We start from the raw sequence: 21,806 nt of genomic DNA, 5'->3' as shown, positions 1-21,806 counted from the left end.
CATATGCTGCCTCCATTCCACCCCAAACCCTGGTTGTGCAGCTCCCATTGGCTGGGAACCATGGCCAGTGCCTGCCGGCGGGGGCAACATGTCGAGCTAGGAGCTAAGGAAGGGGAGGCGCCCCCCCCGGTAAGCACCGCCCCACACCCCAATCCCCAGCCCTGAGCCCCCCACCCACCCACATTCCTTCTGCTGAGGGATGGGGGGCCTGAGACTGCCCCAGCAGCAACCAGTGTGACTGGCCCAGGGGCTGCTTGAGCTTCTCAGGCAGCTCACGGGCTGCTGCAGAGGTCACAGAATCCGTGACAAACACGGAACCTTATTCATGGCTAACACCATTAGAAAAGGCTTGCAAAAAGTACTTCTACATAGTAGAAAGTCTTCAGACAGGAATACTTACCTGGCTACATAGAAGTATCCAGTTCCACCAGAACGGTGTTCCTCTGGAGTGAGCTCCTATCCAACATATGATGAATTATCTTCTGAACCTAAAACATCAAGGTCTAGCAGTTAGCGCTATCAAGGTTCATCTGGCAACTATTTCAGCTTTCTATCTGTTGGTGAACAACAAATCTCGTTTGTTTGTTTTTCCCCAGTCCCCTTGCTATTGGGTTTTTGAAAGGCCTGGATAGAATATTCCCACAGGTACAAGAACATATTCTCCCATGGGAGCTGAACCTGGTATTAGCAAACTTAATGGGACCATCCTTTAAACCACTCGCAACTCATTCTCTACCCCACCTCTCTATGAAGGTGGCACTTTTGATCACAATTACCTTGACAAGAAGAGTGGGCAAGTTGAGAGCTTTGGTTTCAGAGCTTCCCTATGCAGTCTTCTTTAAGGACAAGGTTTACCTTTGCTTTCACACCAGGTTCCTGACAAAAGTGGTATCCAACTCTCATATTAATCAGGCAATCTGTTCGCCAACTTTCTTTCGAAAGCCTCATGCTCATAGAGATGAACAAAAGCTCTGCTCATTAGACATCAGAAGAGTTTTAGCCTTTTACCTGGACCAGACTAAGTCATTTAGATCATCACAATTGTTCATTGTGGTAGTGAACAGAAGGAAAGGCCACAAGTATCTGTTCAGAGGATTTCCTCCTGGATTTCTTTGTGTATTCATTTGTGTTACCAGGTGGCTAATGCCACTCCACCAGTTGGAATGCTAGCCTATTCAACTAGGGCACATGCAGAATCTGAAGCTTTTCTGGCACAAATTTCTATTCTGGACATTTGCAAAGTCGCAAGTTGGTCATCAGTACACACATTTGCTTTTCATTACGCTATATCCCAACAGTCCAGGAACAGTACCAGATTCAGGCCTTTTGTTCTACAGTCACTGTTCAAATAGACTGCAGGCCTACCTCCAGATGAATCTGCTTGTGAGTCATCTACAGTGGAACAAACATTTGTAATCAGTTGAAGAAGAAGAAATGGTTACCGACCTTTCCATAACTGTTGTACTGTTGAAATGTGTTGCACATGTCCATTTCATGACCCACCTTCCTTCCCCTCTCTGTTGAAGTCTGTACGGCAAGGAGAAACTGGGTGGGGGGAGGGTGTTGGGGACAGCTCCACCCTGTATACTTTATATCTTCATGCAGAGATGCGCAGCACTAGAGGGCACTCGAGGCATCCTGATAGGTAACGGGGAGGTGAAGGGGAGACGGGAATCTGTCAGTCATGCACTGGGCATACACTCACCTGCAGTAGAATGAATGCGTGCAACACATCTCAAAAAACAACTAGTAACCATTTATTACCCCATATAACATCATTACTCTAGTTCCAATACATGAGTGGACAGCCTAATTGTTGTCCATAATGTTACTTTATATAAGAGAGAGAGGTTACGATATTTCCAGGAGCCAGGGAAACTACCATAATTTTATTCCCAGTCACCTATGAATCTTCATAATAAAGGCTACTGGATTGCTTAATGAGATAGAGATGAAGTGCTTGCCTATGCCACCAGTTCAAATCCAGCCCAGGCCAACTACAAAGGATCCCATGCTGCAGTGTGTAATATACAGGCAGATTGCTGTGCTCACATGGAGCCCCACTGAAATCAACGGGTATCTGTATGGGTTCAGCAGTCCATCCTCATACTATACAGGGATTGCGGGATCAGGGTCAAAAGGTGTTTCCCTCTGAGATTTTTTAATGTCCCATGTCATAAATTTAATTTGAATCCACTTCTCAGGGAACAGGTATTCCATGTTTCTCACTCTCAGGCACATACATCATTCTAATTGGCATTAATTAGCCAACTTATTACCTAGGTCTGGGCCTGGAAACTATTTTACTCTCATACCCCTGGAGCTGGCCCCTCTGGAACATTGTTGGTGGGATAGTCATGGTTTGTTCTCCACCTGTTCTGTGGATGACCCCAATATCCAAAGCAGTCAATTCAGCGTTCTTCATGTGTGCATTCTTGAATTCACTTTAACATATCATATGTGTGTGTATCAAATCTACATGCAGACATTTTGAGCCTTCTCATAATCTCCCTAGTTCCTGCATTTAATCACATTTCTATAGTTTCTTGGCTGCTTGGTAATTTGATTGCTTATGTTGCTTTTTGCGGATTTTCTTTTTGTATTTAGTTTTGTTTCGTTTTGGGCAGTAATAGCCTTTAAGGGAAAACATATACTTCCAGTTTCTCAGAGCCTTGCTCCATGCTTCTCTTAAGCTACCGCACTCCCTAGTGACAAGCAACTCCCCTTTTAACAGCAAATGTTAACTTGTAAACATCCGTAACCAGAAGCCAATAAATGTAAATGTCTTGCAGGTTGGATAATTCTTCATGACTCTTTCTCCATTCTTCCCCATTTTGAGATACTCTATTAATTTATTCCCCTACCCTGCTCAGTAGAGCCAAATAAAAGAAAACTGTAACATGTCCAAACACTCTTGAAATTATGCACTTCACATGCTAAAAGCTATTCAAAGTAAATTGAAGCCAAAATAAAGTAGAAAGGAATCCCACTTGGGAAATGTGTAATGCAGATTAGAGCTTTTCCTGAAGTGATGAAGATGTTTATTCATTTTATATATAGCACTCTGTGAAGTTAATTTTTGCAGCTGCTAGAGCCATGCTCTATTGTTATGCTTTTCTGTGCAAAGATTGTTGTTGTTTGCGGGGGTAGGGGGAAGTAATTGTTTTCATTACTAAGGAGACTGGAAGTGCATTAAACAAGAGTCAGAAACCTTTTTATTTGACCAAAATTGTTAAAACAGTTCAAAAGACAGGACTGTGTGTAAATGTTTGAGAGAACATATTGACTACAGGAAATCTGATAGATAGACCACCCAAACTATAAAGAGTAGCAGTAGGGAGAAAGTATGTAGCTAATTTTAGCTACATTACACTGTGCTGCCCATAACTGGGTTAAGCAATGTCACAATCTGCTCCTAGCCCTACAGCATTTAAAGATTTCAGTAATCATCCAAAATTTTAACTTTCTGAAGAGGATACCCTATTTAGTATTGTATCCCCATCAGCCATTGTATCGGTCTACAAATGGAGGGCTCAATCCTGCTCTTCAACAAAACAAAAAAAAAAAAAACACTTGGGCATACATATGTAACCGTAGTGGGTTACACATAATTCTATGGAGGATTTGTTTTCTTTTGTTTATGGACATTTGACTAGAACAGTGGCTCTCAACCTTGACACACTACTGTACCTCTTTCAGGAAGCTGATTTGTCTTGCGTATTCCCAAATTACACCTCACTTAAAAACCACTTGCTTACAAAATATACAAAAGTGTCACAGCCATTATTACTGAAAAATTGCTTACTTTTTCCTTTTTCTTAAATAATTATAAAATAAATCAATTGGAATAAAAATATTGTACTTACATTTCAGTGTATAGTATGTAGAACAGCATAAACAAGTCATTGTCTGTATGAAATTTTAGTTTGTACTGACTTTGCTAGTGCAACTAGGCAAGTATCTAGATGAATTGATGTACCCCCTGGAAGACCTCTGCATACCGACAGGGATACATGTACCCCTAGTTGAAAACCACTGGACTAGGAAAAAAAACTGGTGGAAAATATTGCAAGAGAATACATTTTACATGATATAAATTTTATAAATCTTTTTCCTAAAATAGCCAAAGACCTGCACAGACCTGATTTATATGAATAGAATTGTGTGCATTGACAGAAGTTTGTAGTACCTAAAGTACTTTAAAAGCTAAACTTTTTGGGCACATCTTCAAATCTGCAGGTAATGACTGCACATCCAGTCAAATAGAAGTTCAAATTAGCATTGTCATCTTTGGGGAGAGGGAAAAATTAAAGTAACTTGGGTTCTTTTGGCAGGGGTTAGAGCAGGGGTTGGCAACCTTTCAGAAGTGGTGTGCCGAGTCTTCATTTATTCACTCTAACTTAAGGTTTTGCATGCCGGTAATACATTTTAATGTTTTTAGAAGGTCTCTCTCTATAAGTCTATATTATATAACTAAACTATTGTTGTATGTAAAGTAAAGAAGGTTTTTAAAATGTTTAAGAAGCTTAATTTAAAATTAAATTAAAATGCAGATATTATCAGTTTAGTGCAGTGGTTCTTAACCTGGGGTGCATGCACCTTCTGGGGGTGCGAGATGCCCTTTCTGGGGGTGCGAGACATGCGAGATTTTTTTTTAGAAGGTAAATCATTGAAAACACAAATTAAGCACAGTCATATAAGTACAGCTACTTTGTTTCATCAAACCTGTGTATTTATTAACATTATACATTTTTTTAATGATTACTGTAATATACAATTTTTTTGAGTTTTTCCAGTTTTTAAGCTAATTGTAGTGTAATTTTTTATAAGGGCTGCAGAGTGCTGGGCCCAGGCCAGGAACAGAGCCCTGAGCTGGCTACCGGTACCCCCAAGCCAGCAGAAGGGCTGAGTAGGGCCAGAGGACCGGACCCTGGCTGGCAGGGGGCTGGGCAGCTAGAACCCCAGAGCAGCAGCGAGGTGAGCGGGGCCGGCGGCTGGTATCTCAGGCTGGCAGCAGGCTGAGCGGGCAGATGGCAGGGACCCCGGCTGGCAAGGGGCCAGCGGCCGGAACCCCAGACTGTCAGCGGGCTGAGCTGGGTGGCAGACAGAACCCCAGACCGGCAGCGGCTCACCCACTGGTGGTCTGGGGTTTGGCCGGTTTCTACCAGCCAGGGTCCTGGCCGCCAGCTCCACTCAGCCCGCTGCCAGCTGGGGGTTCTGTTCACCCAGGCCAGCAGCGGGCTGAGTGGGGCCGGTGGCCGGAACTCCAGACCGGCAGCAGTCTGAGTGGGGCCAGCAGACAGAACCCCAGACCGGCGGCGGGCTGAGCAGCTCAGCCTGCTGCTGGTCTGGGGTTCCATCCGCCGGCTCCTGCCAACCGGGGTTCCAGCCGCCGGCCCTACTCAGCCCGCTGCCAGCCTGGGTTTTCATTCACCCAGTCCGGCAGCCGGGACCCCGGCTGACAGTAGAGTGCCGGTAAAAATCGGCTTGCGTGCTGCTGGTTGCCGACCCCTGGGTTAGAGAGAGGGGATTGTTGTGTGTCTAGCTTCATTATGAAAAGCACAATTCTAGTAGGAGTCAGGTTGAAACAGAAGTCTGGTAGTTTAATTAGACTTATCAGTCTGTGTCTCTTGTGTTGTTTAAATAAATATCCAATACAAAATTTAAACCCCATAATTTATAATACAACTTAATTAGTTGTTTGTTAAAATAAAATGCTGATTTGTAATGCAGAAGATTCTATTCCACTGTACGGTGGGAACTTTTAATTAAACTTCTTATTTTAAAAAAAATCTACCTTGTTGCTAAAGATTGTGCTAAATGTAAAATGTATTTGGACATGTTGCTTATAAACCAATTTAGACAAAATATAAAGTAGCTACTTAAATTACACTATCATGGCGAACACACTCTACAGCTATAAAGCAATAAAACTTTATTTTCTAGGGAAACCCCAAAAGGAGCAGATTACCTTGCCAAAAGTCTGGATGATGCTTTAGTTCTTCTGGACTCACCAGAGTTAAAAAGTAAGATAGACATGGTTTGGATCATCGGAGGCAGTTCCGTTTATAAGGTACAGTTGGAACACTAAATTAATACTCTTAAAATGGTATTGTGGGACCATGAGAGCGGGGAGCCAGATGGCTCAGCAGTTAGCACACGCATACAATAACTTGTAATTGTATTGATCAAGTACTTACGACAGGACTAGCACTGGGGATGCTCAAAGCCATATTGGCTGGCTCCAACTGGATAGGCAGCTACTAGCAACAAACTCTCAAGAGTTGGCCTTTTTATACCTTATTTACCACATACATATGACTATGGCCACTATTTCTCGAATCCTTTCCTTTGCTAAAACCAGTTAGAACCATCTTTGATGATTGGGGTTTCTTCAAAGACTTTCCTCCTATCTTATCAGCCATATTCCAGGTCCAGTATTTGCAATCAAACATACCATCTTTCAAGGCCTTTCCACAACTGCTACACATCTGCACTTTACAACAAACTGCAAAGCATGTATAAATTTTTAGCTAAGCTAATTTAACCCTTTACATTATACTTATCTAATCCTACAGCTGGGCTGCAGGAATGGCCCTGCAGTTGCAGCTCATGGCCACTAGAAGGTACTGTGGACCTGTGTGGAAGCAAAAGGAATTCTGGGAAGAGCAGGCAAGCAGTGAGGCGGCAGCAGCAACAAGCAGAGATAGTAGTGGAGACAGAAAGTGAGGCGTGTACCTAGTGTTGGCCCTAACCTCCTCAACCTAGCAACCAGCCATGCCCCATGCAGACACTCCCATCCCAAACCACTCATCTTCCCCTATCCACACAACAGGTTTCAGCTGCCCCGACACCATCCCTATCCCCACAAAGCCACCTCTTTAACCATTATCAGCTTCTTCTGGACACTGTCTCTCCGCACATACACCCTCATACCAGATTTAGTCTGGTAATGTTTTTGAGCATGGAAAAAATTATCAGTGATCATCGATTCAAGATCAATGTTCTGCCAACCTCAATGTGTACTTTACAAAAAGGTATGTTTCTTGAACCCCCCTCACTATAACTGATTAAAGTAAATGTATATCTTTTCCCTGTAATGGAAAATAAGGTGTCACTAAGTTCTTATTCAATCATAAGTTCGTTTAATAATTGTAAGAAATACATTGTTTTAAAAAATATTTTAATCTTTCACATTATTATCACTAATTTGCTATCTTGAAATCGTTTAGTGCAGGGTTTTTTTTCCCCCACAAGATGCTTACCTAGCTTTATGCCCAGTTTCTTGAACAACTTGTAAAGGAAAATATAGAAATAGTAGTTACCCTTCATTACTCAACATCTGAGCCCTCTGCTTCCATATTTAATGAAGATACCTTTTTTGGTGGAACTCTTTTCAGATTTGGCGTAATTACAAAATGGGAACAAGAGAGTTGACTTGGCTTCTGTCAAGGTTTCTTCCCCACTCTGAACTCTAGGGTACAGATGTGGGGACCTGCATGAAAGACCTCCCTAAGCTTATTCTTACTAGCTTAGGTTAAAAATTTCCCCAAGGTACAAACTTTTTGCTTTGTCCTTGAACCGTATGCTGCCACCACCAAGTGTCTTACATAAAGACCAGGGAAAGAGCCCACTTGGAGACGTCTTCCCCCAAAATATCCCCCCAAGCCGTACACCCCCTTTCCTGGGGAAGGCTTGATAAAAATTCTCACCAATTTGTTCAAGTGAACACAGACCCAAACCCTTGGATCTTAAGAACAATGAAAAATAAATCGGGTTCTCAAAAGAAGAATTTTAATTAAAGAAAAGGTAAAAGAATCACCTCTGTAAAATCAGGATGGTAAATACCTTACAGGGAAATCAGATTCAAAACATAGAGAATCCCTCTACGCAAAACCTTAAGTTACAAAAAGATACAAACAGGAATATACATTCCATTCAGCACAGCTTATTTTACCAGCCATTAAACAAAAGGAAATCTAACGCATTTCTAGCTAGATTACTTACTAACAGTTGTACGGCTGCATTCCTGATCTGTTCCTGGCAAAAGCATCAGACAGACAGACGAACCCTTTGTTCCCCCCACTCCAGATTTGAATTATCTTGTCTCCTCATTGGTCATTTTGGTCAGGTGCCAGCAAGGTTATCTTAGCTTATTAACACTTTACAGGTGAAAGGGTTTTGCCTCTGGCCAGGAGGGATTTTATAGCACTGTATACAGAAAGGTGGTTACCCTTCCCTTTATATTTATGACAGCTTCTGTCTGCAGTTCAGAAGAAAGGGCAACTTATGCAGAAGTAATTTCTTCTTGCACATCCAGTGGTTCAAAATATGTATTTTAATGTTCCCTCCTCTTACAGTGAATTTATTCTGTACTGTAGACTTCTAACCTAGTTAACTGTTTTTATGTTGTGCACTGTTTTTTGCTGTCTTGCAGACAACAATGCTATTTGGAACCACAGCACACCTACCCTTGTTTAGAAAAATAATAATTTGCAAGGTGGATACGATAAACAGACTTGATCAAAAGCGGCTTGATCAACATAATAGAATCTGATTTTAAATTTAACTGTTTCCATTATTTCAAGTATCTAATCAAGAGATTTTGTGAAAGCTTGTAGCTTACTGAGAAAAATCTGACAGTTGTGTACAGAGTTGTGCATTTAAACTAGCATTATTATTTTAATTATAAGTGTTTGATGAAAAGTGAAGGTAATATTTTTAGTGCTTACATCAGGGATGTACTGTAGTTGTGTGATAAGGACTTCTGGAAGATTACCATGTAGAGATATGCAGGTAGAAAATTATCTGTGTGGATACTAAATGCCTGCTGTTAATTTAAATGAATCATTTTATCCATTGATAGTAGATATCTGCTTTTTAAAGCTTTATTTTGATCATACTACTTTGTGTGACTTCATGAAGGTATAGGGCCAGTTTTTGATTATTAGATGCACGCCCATGTTGGAGGCAGTAATGAGCCACCACCTCTTAAAATGGGAGATTCAGGAGACAGTGTGCCTCAAAGACAATGCTGCCTGGAGATCCTAAGAAGAACAACCATTGCATCACCCTTTAAGATAATGTAGCCTGTGCTCTTCTCAGCTGGTCAGTGTGAGGGACCCTGGCCTCACCTCTTCTCTGCCTCTTTTGGTGTAGGGATACATAGGTGAGCTCATGGACTACAGTTGTTTCTGTTCTCTGAATCAGTGTGCAGGCAAGAGAGCGGAAGGACTAGGAGATGTCTCATGACCAAGTTGACTTAAAAAACATAGACTCTAAAGGAAATATTGTCCAAGGAATTCTGGCTTGCCCTCTTTTCACTTCAGTGGAGCCTTAAAGAAGCAAGATCTTTCACATTCCTATAGACCCCAGCTCAGCAGTGTATAAACACAGCCAGGGTGGACGCTCTCAGAATCTGCTTATGATCCAAACATCACCTCATTCTGCAGGGCAAGATACTCAGCATAAATGAGTTAATTTACACCCAGATTAATCCCAGACAACTGGGAACTTCATCCTTCTACTTTATTGATCATACCTCCTCGGATGCACTTTGTGGCCATTGGCTTCAGAATATTGTCAGCAGGTTCAATGATCTCTGGGACGTTAGTGGTAAATATCCTGTTTAACCACTAGACTTTAAACCGGGGGTAAATGTCATCTAATGATTTCAGTCCTTTCCATTCCTAACTTCCTGGAATACTGAAAAGGCTGGTGTAGGAGAGAACGATGATGTTTCTGGTATGCCCAGACTGACCTTTGTTATCTTAGTATTCACAACACGGAATGAGAGCACTGACTTCCCTTTTAAGCCTTTCTCTCTGGAATAAGCTGTCACGCTAATGTGTCTTGAGAAGTCTGTTCATCTGTGTCTCATGGCATGGACACCAAGAGGTTAGGGATTGTGTTGGGTTATTCTATTTTTTCCCTCTGGATACAGGTTATACTTGTTAGAATGCAACTGGACATCCAGCAGGCCCCAAAATCCAGTTAGGCCTATTAACTTCACAACTTTGATATCTTCCTCTCTGTGCTGGCGCACCTGCCCACACTGGCCCATAAGGGGTTAATAGAGCTTTAGGGAGGCTGCGCAGGAGGCAGCCAATCAGGGCCAGACTTGCCCATATAAGAAGGGCTGGGGAGCAGAGCACCTTCAGTCACTCCCTGGAGCTTGAGGAGGATTGGCTGCCTAGCAGGCAGAGGACAGCAAGCATCTGGCAGGCAAAGACCTGGGGAGCTAAAGGCAGCTCCTGGCAGGCTGCAGGGATCTGCAGGCTGAGGCCCTGAGGCAAGGACAAAGAGGGTGCTGGGGCTGTGGGGAAGTGGCCCAGGGAGATCTACAGAGGAGTCAGAGGGGGCTCCACAAGCAGCCCTGGGTTGTCACCTTTCCCCCCCTCCGGCCCACACTTGCCACTGAGGAAGTGGCTGGACTGAGGGACTGCGATACTGTCCCCCGGAAGGGGGGGACACTGAGTGTGGCACAGACGAAGGGCTGTGTCATGAAGAGGACACCGCAGTCCTTGGGGCAACATGGATCCAGGAGCAGAGGTGACGGCAGGCGAGATACCACCAGAAGAGGGTGCAGAGCTAATTTCCAAAACAGCTAGTAGGAGGCACTGCAGTGGTGAGTCCCACCCTGTCACACTCTCCTTCTGCCATCTGGATGGGAGGTTGGTTCAGGAGTTTTCCAAGAAACTTAATTAAGCTATCTTTATCCAGTATGCCTATTTTATAATTCCAGGTTGACTACATCAAGCCTAATTTAAATCGAGCAAGAAATCACCATATGATTAAAATGTTTGACTGCATGATAGATATTATTATTTTTGTTTAGGGGAAGGAATGGGGCAGCAGGGAAAAAGATTGGGAATGGATTTGTTTGTTTTTGGTGAAAATACTTCAGAGGTGTACTATGACTACTCTGTATCTTGGTATTTCTGCACTTGTATTTCCCTATGCACAAATAGACTTTTAAAGATGACCTGCCGCAAACGCACACTTCTGAGAAAACAGCTTCTTAAATATTATCTTTTCCCATTAGCGCCAAATTCACCAGTTGGTGAGAATTAATCTGGAGATTCCCAATTTGTTGTCGTTTTTCTGTGTGTATCCTGTTCTTGCTGTAAATGAAGCACAGCATATTGTAGACTGAGGAATTACTTGTTCTCAGTCAGTTTCACCATGACACATTGAGGAGCAGGAAGGTTCAAGTTAAATTCCTTGAAAGTTAAAGCTCGTTCTAGAATGGGTTCCACACACGATAAACCAAGAAGTTTTATTTGAAGAGTGGATAACCATTTTAAAAGTGAGAACATTAGCATTGTTTGATTCTGTTGAAGACAATAGCAGCAATTTGACGGTATATCAATTATTTTTCAAAAAGCATTACATGGTAAATTGCACTGTAAAAGTCTAAATAAATTATTCACACCGTAAGAAACTCAACTGCAGAATTAAGTATGTTCTTATTGGCAGCAGCTAAAGCAGCTTATTGGCAAGGAGTTCAGAATACACCCTATTGCCCTTTTATTAATTTGTTCAATACCGCTAACCCCTCCCCCACACACATTTTTCCTTATTTTAAATAACTATCTGACATTGTTCATGGATCAGTTTCCTTTCTCAATCTGATTTCTGAATCTTGTTTGCTACATTTAATTACAAAAAGTATTGTGCATCACAGTAGTTCTCAACCTCTACCATTCTCGGACCCACCTTTCTAACCACAACCTCCTCCAATTTAGCAATGTGGAAAGGGTAGGTCAATGGCTCATTCAGCCAGGAAAATCCTTGTGTGCTTTGAGTTCAAACAAGCCATTCAAAATTTTGCCACATAAAAAAGACAAATTTCAGTGTGCAAAAGGATCTGTAAATGTGGAGTGTCTGTTTTCTCACCTAAAACAGTGAAGCATTGGTTAAAGTTCACAACTTTTGTAGTCTTATGTACCTTTCTGTTCTGCTGGAATCCACTTTAGATCCAAAGCTCCCAGGTGGAGTGAATCATGTGCCCAAATTACTTGGGGTGCAATAGATTGGATGCTAGTTGCCAGATCTTGCCACTGTGTTTTCCTACCATAACTCGGGCACAGTCAGTGCAAATACCAATGCAGAAATGCCACCCTAACTCAGCTGCAAAAACAGATTGCTAGAAAGCTTCAGATATTCTCCCCTCTATCCCCCCCCCCATAGCACATCTTGTCAGTGGGCTGCAAAAATAGGAAGTGTTCACGTATGGATCCTTCCCACTCACACTGGAAAATGATAAAGTTGGACTGCAGACATCTGTGGTTTCATTCAGTTCTGTAGAAAAGTGGTGGTACTGCTCACCTGAACTCCTACGAACAACGGTCATGAACACTGGCAGCCATTTCCTGAATTTGTCAGTTGATTGCATCCTAGGAGGGGAATTGCTTTAACTTGACTGGCTGCAGCAGAAGACGTCTACAAAAGATTAGTTGCATTGACTGCAACCTGTGTCTCAATGTTCCCTGTTTATGAGGCTTGGCAGCTTTAACTATTCATAATGATACTAAGTCTGATAGTTAGATGATTTCATATTTACCAGATAGCCACGTATTAACAAAGGATTCTGCTTTTATGAACCCATAAGCCTGCAGTTGAGGAATTCAGTGGATGGATGTTTGAACTCCTCTTGGCTCAGTGCTCCCTCTTTTCAATGGCTGTATGCACACCCAGAATCCTTTGTCCACTACTGTAGCACATCTTTGAAGTTTGTCAGTTACTGCAGTACATTCTGGTGTATGCTTTGGTCTGCGTACGCTGGAGAAGAAAGTCAAGCTGGAAGCACATATACACAGAAGGAGGGGGAAATGGTAGAAAAGGGCAGAAGGATGATGATTGTGACCACTCTGCTGCATGGAACATTGCAGAGAGCATAAACTGTACTCTGGTTATCGTCTCCTTAAGCGGAAGCTGCAGATAGCTCCCAGCAGGGCAGGGAGGCAAATCAAAGTGTCAGATACCTGGCTGTAGCAAATTCTGAGGGGAAAAAATGCTGTGCCATATTGGACAAATGCCAATTTCCATAGCTGCAGAATTTGCAGAGTTCATGAGGCTTTGAATGAGCGGAACGTAGCAAGCCACACCTATAGTATTGTTTCAGGCTACCTGCCAGTCCAGTCAGGCACCACTGCATCAGTTTGTGCTGTTTTGTTGTTTAAATTCTCATCTCTTGTTTTGTTTTTTCAACAAAAATATTTTTAAAATGGAGGAAGAGGTAGGCTGGTTGTGACGCCCCTGAAATTTTTTCACGTCCCCATTTCGGTTTGCCACGTTATGCAGTGGGAATAACTGGTTTATCAAGCTACAGTGGTTCTCACAATTTGCTCAGCAGATCATTGATTAACCAGTAGACCTAAAGAATAAATGGGAGGAGCTGGTCAAGTTTTTAGGTTGACTGGCTAATAGCCATGCAGGTCCTTCAAAGGTTCTGAAGTAGTGTTACTTACTGAAAGAAATGTTACTCCATTTCTTTATAAATTTTGTTTAACATACTTAAACCAAAAATAAAATCAAGAAAATACCAAAGTTGTTAATAAACTGAAAATAAAACAACACAGCTATCAAATCAAGGTCAAATCAAAAAATTAGTCAACATCAGAGTGGAATTAAATCATAAAATGAGTTAAGTCATCAAAGTAGTTCTAGAAATAATCATTCTTTAAGTTCTAAAGGGGATTCTAAGAAAATGACTATCCACTTGGTTATAAACCCAAACTAAAGAATTTTACCAGCCTCAGTCTAATCTGTGATTTAGAGCTGATTAAAAGCTTAATACTGAAACCAGATTAGGTAATGTCTAAACCACAACTTCAGAGCCAGTTAAGGTTCCTTCTTAGAATTCTGTTCTGTTGTGGCAGTTAATCTTTTCTTCCAGCTTGAACAGAGGTGATATTATTGTGACTGTAATAACCAGGGTTGTGCGGCACCTCACTACCACCTGGCTTTAGCGTGAGAAAGCCTTGTCTGTGCCTACAGCGGGTCAACTTCTGTACTCAACCAGCCACAGGCAACATAAGCACTCCTCTCTGTGTCTAAAACAGGCCTTGCTCTCTACAGTTTAGTGATAGGCATGCTCCAACCCTCAAGCCCTTAGATCATCTCCCTGCAATGTAAAGCCCCTATTTCACTGGACACCGATAGTATTGACAGATCCGCTGCTTCCAATGAAGCAGTACATACCAGCTTACCAGTTACACAACAGATCACTGCTCTGCTTAACACACAGCACTTAAATAAGTTTATAGTGAAAACAAGTGAAAAATTATTTAAGAAAGGATAGAGATTCAATTCATAGCAAGTAGAAATATTGGAAACAAATGGTTACATGTAAAGTAAAATCATAACAAGCATTCTGGAGCCTAGACTTAATTAAAAGGTACTCTCAAGTATTGCTTAGCAGCGCTTTCCAACCAGGCAGGTTGCAATCCCTTTTTCATAAGACAAGACATGCGGTCAGTTTATCTCCAAGGTGAAGGATCCAGAGTGTACTTCTGTACTCCAAGATATACCTCCACAATCCATTGTCTTTATTCATAAATAAGGCTAAGGTTTTGTCATGGATATTTTTAGTAAAAGTCGTGGACGGGTCACGGGCAATAAACACAAATTCACAGACACCGCTTACTAAAAATATCCCTGACAAAATGGGGAGGTGGGTTCAGCTCAGCACCCACCGCTGTTAGGGCTCTGGGAGTCCCTGACTGCTGCAATGAGTGGGAGCTCCAGGGTCACCCCCCCACGCAGCAGCAGGGAGCTCCAGGGCGTTCCCTGCCACCTGCAGCAAGTGGGAGCTCCAGGGTCCCCCCTCTTCCTGCAGGGACTGGGCTGCTGCACAGTCCCCCAGCCTCCCACCACAGCTAGGCAGCTGTGGGGGGTTCCCCCACCAGGTTAGGGGCTGAGAGCTGTGGGGTGGGGGGCAGCTGGGATCTCCAGCCTTGGGGCAGAAAATGTCACAGAGGCCAATGGAAGTCACGGATTCTATGACATAATCATAGCCTTATTCATAAATGACTGCCTAGGAAGGAAAGATGTGGACAAATTGGGGGAAGTCCAGAGGAAAGCAACAAAAGTGATTAAAGGCCTGAAAATATGATCTATGAGGAAAGATTGAAAAATTGTGTTTATTTAGTCTAGAGAAGAGAAGACTGAGCACAGACATAACAGTTTAAGTACATAAAAGGTGTAATATGGAGGAGGGTGAAAAATTGTTCTCATTAACCTTTGAGGATAGGACAAGAAGCAATGGGCTTAAATTACAGCAAGGGTGGTTTAGGTTGGACATTAGGAAAAACTTCCTAACTGTCAGTATAGTTAAGCACGGGAACAAATTGTCTAGGGAGGTTATGGAATCTCTGTCATTGGAGGTTTTTAAGAACAGGTTAGACAAACACCTGTCAGGAATGGGCTAGTTATTATGTAGTCCTGCCTTGAGTGCAGAGGACTGGGACCTATGGAATCCCTTTCAGTCCTACACTTCTGTGATTCTATAAACAGAATCCTCTCCTGCTGTTGCTCTCTCCCTGCTAAATTTCTTATCTTGTAGACTCCTGTAGTCTTTCGACAGGTGTCAGGCTCAGTATGCAAATAGGCCTCTGATGTGAGACATACAATGCTCAATACACACATGACAGAGAGAGAAGCATTTGCAGTCTCCTGCTTGAAAGGAACCTTTTAAGAGGTCACCTCTTGGTTACCTGCCTTAACTCCAAGGCTTTGAGGACATTATTTTCAGTATAGATATGTAATTCCTTAAATATTATCTCATACATGTAACCATACTTCCAAATCCTAAGATTAAAAAATATAAAAGGGTTGGGTTATCTCCCAGCTAATAAAAACAAAAGACAAAAAATAGACAAAAGAAAAAGATACAGATCTGCAGACTCTTCAGCTCTCTCTGCCTTCTGGATTCTCAGAGGAGCTAGAACTTCAGACAAGGATGCAGTTGATATGTTCTTTTGACACAGTACTTTTTGCTGGCAGGCTTCCTTCAGGCACGGGGAAAGACTGGCAATTTTAAATTTTTAAATCAAAGTTTTCTAAAATATGCTGTCGTTCAGACAGGAAATAATTAAGGGAATTTCTATGGTTTGTGTTATTTAGGAGGTCAGATTAGATCACAGTGGTCCCTTCTGGTTTTATGATTATGAAAAGGCTGGAGTCGCTTGTTTGTCAATGTTGTAACTTCCTCTCCTTAAAGTAGTCAGTCTTATAAAGACTGGTTTCAGAGTAGCAGCCGTGTTAGTCTATATTCGCAAAATGAAAAGGAGTACTTGTGGCACCTTAGAGACTAACAAATTTATCTGAGCATAAGCTTTCGTGAGCTACAGCTCACTTCATCAAATGCATTCAGTGGAAAATACAGTGGGGAGATTTATATACATAGAGAACATGAAACAATGGGTGTTACCATTCACACTGTAACGAGAGTGATCACCTAAGGTGAGCTGTTACCAGCAGGAGAGCGGTGGGGGGGACACCTTTTGTAGTGATAATCAAGGTGGGCCATTTCCAGCAGTTGACAAGAACGTCTGAGGAACAGTGGGGGAGAGACTGCTGAATTGGAATTAATTTGCAAACTGGATACAATTAACTTAGGCTTGAATAGAGACTGGGAGTGGATGGGTCATTACACAAAGTAAAACTATTTCCCCACGCTTATTCCCTCCTCTTCTTTCTCCCCCCTCCCCCCTTAATAACTTGCATCACTATCTTTACAGATACTGTAGAGGTTTTTTCCTTATCATACTAACATTTTAAAATGAATATTTTCTTTTCTTTCTAGGGTTTTATACCACATAGCACCATAATATCTGAGCGTTTTACAGATTTTAAAAAGAAATACATAGCATCTGTTTTTCTCTCTCTCGCTCTCTATTCCCTGTGTGGAGAGAAACTTGTTTAGTTTCTGTGCTTATTGTGTGGGGGGAAAAAACTAGGTTATAAAAGTATGATTTGCATTTTGTTTTTGAGGTGGAGAGGTTTTTTTGTTCTGATATCCCAGCAGTGAGATCCACAGTTATGGGACAGCTGCAGAGAAAGCTCTGTTTCCTGTGTTCATTGGCCACACTTTTGTGGTTGACAATTCTATTGTTCCAGTAGAACTTCTGTCAAAGAACATCATCCAGAAGTTGGTTGGCCCATTTACAAAGAGGGCTTCAAAACTCAGGACTGAAGTCTCAGACCTTAAACTACTTAGTGGGGAGCCAGTATAAAAAGCAGAGCACTGAGTTCTTGCATCCTCTATAGACACTGTTGCTAAGCAGGTGAACTGGTATAGCTTGAACTCCTTGGAACCTTTCTAAGGCTGTCAATTCCATCCTTAGGTATATTGCATTGTAGCAATCAAACTCATAGATCATGAATCTGGGTTCACAATAGCCAATCTGATAAGGGATTTTGTCCTTCTTATAAAGGCATAGATGGAAGAGTGCCTTTTTCGTAAGCATAGCTATTTATACATCCATTATCAGTGAGGAATGGAAATTTTATGTCCTGTGTAATACAGGAGATCTGACTGGATGATTATAATGGTCCCTTCTGCCTTTATAATCTATGGGAAAAACTCTGAGGCTCCAGATGTATGCAACAATCTGAAAGTAGGCAAATTTGATGGAGGGTGGTGTTACGGTGGCACTGTTACTTTTTTTGCACCAGAATTACCTTTGTCTTACGTAGGGTTAGTTTCAGACAGCTACTGCTTATGCAGATGCTGATGAATCCTGACACTTGGATAGCTGGAAAATATTTTTTACTTCTCTTATTTTATTTCTGGCATCTGAATTCATGTGGATGTAACTTCCCCTTGTGGCTTCAAGTAGACTTATTAGGATGAATGAGATGATGGAGGTAGAATAACAATTTCCCCCTCATGACCCTCTGTGTAGTCTGAGAGAAGGAATTGGAACCATTTTAGTGCAATCCCCCTAATATCTCTTATACACATGATCTCTTCATTCCAGTTGATAGCACTAAATGCCACGGAGATCCAGTATTGTAAGAATGGATCTGTACCCCAGTCCATACACAAGTGTAGCTCTTCTGTCAGCATGACAAGTGCTGCTGTGGTCTTGTCTCGGCCACAAACCAGATTGGGGGAGGGGGTTACAATATTAACAGTGGACAGATCAAATTATTTATTACTGTTTAAAAGCTGTATTTTCTTTTGTAGGCATGTCTGTTTAAATAGTTGAGATTTCTCCAGTATTCTTTGGTGGTAGGTTTTAGATGAGTAATGGTATCTTTTCACATACTTTAGGAAAACAGGGTGAAACCTTACAGTATATTTTTTAAACAAAGCAGAAAAGCAACCTTTTAACATGAGAGAGAATCACAAAAATATAGGACTGGAAGGGACCTTGGTAGAAATGTAGTTATATATTCATGTTAGCCCAAAACAACCTGCCAGTGCTTACTCTTATGAATGAACATATTGGTTTGACATTCTCCTGGGAAAAATGATGAAGACAAAGGGTAGTATGAGTCAGAGATGCAATCACAAATCATGTAAATATAAAAGGCTTTTAAATTTCCTTTTCAAAAGGTGCTTGCTGAGATGGTAGGGGAGGATTTAGAAGACTGTTCTTTGAAGAGTAGTGGGGGGACTTGAATGAGTAAGTGTACAAATATTTCGGTTTTGGCAGAATGAGCAGCTTTCTAGCAATAGATAATTGGCCAATAATTTATAGAATCTTTAGGTGCTAGATAGGGCCCTCCCAAATTCGTGGTCCTTTTTTGTAAATTTCACAGTAATAGCATTTTAAAAATCTTGAATTTCATGGTTCCAGATATTTAAATCTTAAATTTCACCATGTTGTAACAAAATATGCATATATATTTTAAAAACAACAAAATATAAACATGTAAAGCCCTTCAGACTCAGCGTTTCACAAACTCGGGGGTCCCAAACTAAAAGGGGGTTGCAAGGCTATTGGGAGGAGGGGGGTCACGGTATTGCCACCCTTACTACTACAGAGCTGAGTGGCTGGAGAGCAGCAGCTGCTGGCCAGGTGCCCAGCTCTGAAGGCAGCATAGAAGAGTGGCAATACTATGACCCCCTACAATAGCCTTGCGACCTCCTTTTGGGTCGAGACCCCCCAGTTTGAGAAATGCTGTGTACTTTTACCCTATAGTATAGGGTACTTTTATAATAGAGGGTAAAAGTACACAAAAGACCAGATTTCATGGTACATGATAAGTTTTTCCTGGCCGTGAATTTGGTAGGGCCCTAGTGTTAGAGGATTCCAGTTGTGGACAGCATACATAGTGATACTCGTGCAGTTTTGCTGTGCAGGGGTGAGTGGGCATGCTGTGCACTGTCTTTTGTCCGTACTGGAGCAAAAGCAATTGGACCTACTGCAGATTTCCAGCTCTCACTAAGTTTTTAATTACTGCAACTTGAGGGGAAGATTTTTTTCGTGCCAACTCTCATAGTTGTTATCACAAACGTTGTGGTATTGATAGTTTACTAAAAGTTCCAGCTTTTGCAGACAAATGTTTACATGAGAATCCAAGCTTCCATGTATTTTTTTAAATTATTTTCAAACCCTTATTGGTGCAGAAAACAGTTTTTAAAAATGTGACCCAACTACACCTTATAGACTCAAAAATCAGAAGGCAAAATAAAATAATTTTTAAGGTCTCATGATTTTTGAATGTTTGGGGATTGGCAAGTGGAAGACTAACCCAAGAATAAGTGTCTCAGATACTTGTACTTTGTTTTAAATTGTCGGCAGAAGTAAGGGAAGTGAAGTAGGTGTGACGGGTTTCCCACCGTGCCGCCCCCCTACCCACCCGGTGCCACCTGAAACTGGGTTATCACTGAGTCCTCTGTCTCACCTCTGGACTCCCTGTCGCACTGTGCTGCTGTGACAAGCTGCAAAGCCTTCCAAGTTTGCCCTCACCCAAACATCCACAGGCAGGGGCCATACTCAGCTGTGTTCATGAACGCTGGGCTAGCCACTGCATTAACCAACAATAGAGAGGCTCCAGCCAAAATACATCCAGCTTCCCAGACTAGGACCCCAGGGCCATACCGTCCGGCCCTGGTCAAAAACCTGACCAGTATGAATTTATTACCCAGTCCACCACTTCTACAAAGGTAAGTGGACATGCACCAACCCTTGTTACTGAGCTGAGATTTTTCCCCAAGCTGTTTTATATATATTTAACTAAAACAGATTTATTAACTACAGAAAGATAGATTTCAAGTGATTATAAGTGATAGCAAACGGATCAAAGTAAATTACATAAGAAATAAAACAAAATCGCAATCTAAGCCTAATATATTAGATAGGGTTTGAATCAAGCAGTGTCTCACCCCTGTTAAATAGTACAAGCAGTTTGTTGACGTTTCATACACAGGCAGGGCTTTCTTCTTTCTTGCCTGGGACCAGTACTCCTCCTCTCTTCACCCTTCCCCTCAGTTCAGTTTTTCCCTCTGATATTTTCAGCTGTTGTGTTGTAGGGAGAGTGAGGTTCCTTCATGTTGTCACTTCCCCTCTTCTATATCTTCTTCCAACTTGCTGGAAAGCTCTTTTGCTGTGACCTGGGTCAAACAGTCTCCATTGTGTAGTGCTATCACTGAGAGGTTTCTTTTGTACCCAGTTCCTGCGGTAATCCTTGTGAGTGTATGTATTTCCTCAATAGACCATCAACATTGTTTGGCCTTTTTATTGTTGTACCTGAAAGGCTGCATGTGGGTGTTCCCAACCTCACAACATGTTTCAGTAGCACATACATAGCAAAACTTTATAACTTCATATACCATGATACCACATACAACTTAACAGGATATAATGTTCAACAGATTAAGACTTTTAGAATAATACCTTCACAGGGCATACTTTGTACAAAACAAAATCATAATCATATCACCATGGTGAGTATGGGGTGCAGCCTTTTTCCTTGGGGGCACAGAATGTCACAGTAGGTATTATCACCATTTAAAAGATGAGACTGGGACAAAAAAATAATTTTCCCAAGATCACACTTTAAACTGGATGGAGCCAGAAATAGAACTAACATTTCTTGACTACCAGTCCTCTTCTATAATCACAATACATAGAAGACTCTTAAGTTTCATCTGTATACATAGTGTCAGAATTTATGGTTCCCTATACAGTTACTGTGACAAATGTTGCCATTCTAAAACTCTGGTCTCTTGGTTCTTTTTGGATATTACTCTGGGGATGTTTGGTGCAGATATTGAGGACAAGAATGTGGAAAAATGGCAAAGAAAAGTAGCATTTGAAATGAGAAATCTACTGGATACTTTTTTATATACGTTTGACTAAAAATAATTCTCAATCAAAATCTACATTAAAAATCTCCATGACAAAAATAATCCTAGTTGTGGTGTTGTAGAAAGAACTAAAATTTTAACCCTTTGTTTTGGTTTTTCAGGCAGCAATGGAGAAGCCAGTTCACCAGCGATTGTTTGTGACAAGAATTTTGCAGGAGTTTGAAAGTGACACATTTTTTCCAGAAATTGATTTGAAGAAATACAAATGTCTCCCAGAGTAAGTATCAAGATGTGTTAATAATCTGGTATGATGGGCTACAGTTCACCTTCAAATAGCAGAAAAATGAGAGACTTCAGAATCAACTTTGAATTATTTTTTAATCTCATTTAGGGCCATATTCTGCTCTCATTTACTGCTATGTAAATTTTCCAGAATTTTTTTTTTATTTGAATATTATGGCCCAGAAAGAATATGCCATGTCTTAAAGGGAAAAGTACTTTAATTCAAAAGAATTAATTAATGGAGTCCTTGTCCAAT

At 41.5% G+C, this 21,806-nt stretch overlaps 1 protein-coding gene and 1 long non-coding RNA gene across 13 annotated transcripts in view; one reads left to right on the top strand and one right to left on the bottom strand.

Annotated features, from left to right (window-relative positions):
• Positions 1–21,806, bottom strand: part of LOC119566731 — a 55,199-nt gene that overhangs the window by 2,546 nt on the left and 30,847 nt on the right. For 3 of the 4 annotated variants that reach the window (XR_006290809.1, XR_006290808.1, XR_006290810.1), the window contains one exon: positions 401–1,638. This is a non-coding gene — a long non-coding RNA (uncharacterized LOC119566731). The remainder of the gene's footprint in view (positions 1–400; positions 1,639–21,806) is intronic. The other variant, XR_005225993.2, reaches the window with a different exon arrangement.
• The window catches only part of DHFR (dihydrofolate reductase), a 40,442-nt gene that overhangs the window by 15,521 nt on the left and 3,115 nt on the right, over positions 1–21,806 (top strand). For all 9 annotated transcript variants that reach the window (XM_007066428.4, XM_043546291.1, XM_037903163.2 and 6 more), the window contains 2 exons: positions 5,947–6,073; positions 21,430–21,545. In XM_007066428.4, coding sequence (XP_007066490.1) covers positions 5,947–6,073; positions 21,430–21,545 — 243 coding nt within the window. The remainder of the gene's footprint in view (positions 1–5,946; positions 6,074–21,429; positions 21,546–21,806) is intronic.

The sequence above is a fragment of the Chelonia mydas genome, chromosome 5, assembly GCF_015237465.2.
Source record: "Chelonia mydas isolate rCheMyd1 chromosome 5, rCheMyd1.pri.v2, whole genome shotgun sequence".
Classification (NCBI taxonomy): Eukaryota; Metazoa; Chordata; order Testudines; family Cheloniidae; genus Chelonia; species Chelonia mydas.
Note: the sequence above shows the minus strand (reverse complement) of the source record. Positions and strands in the feature narration are given on the sequence as shown.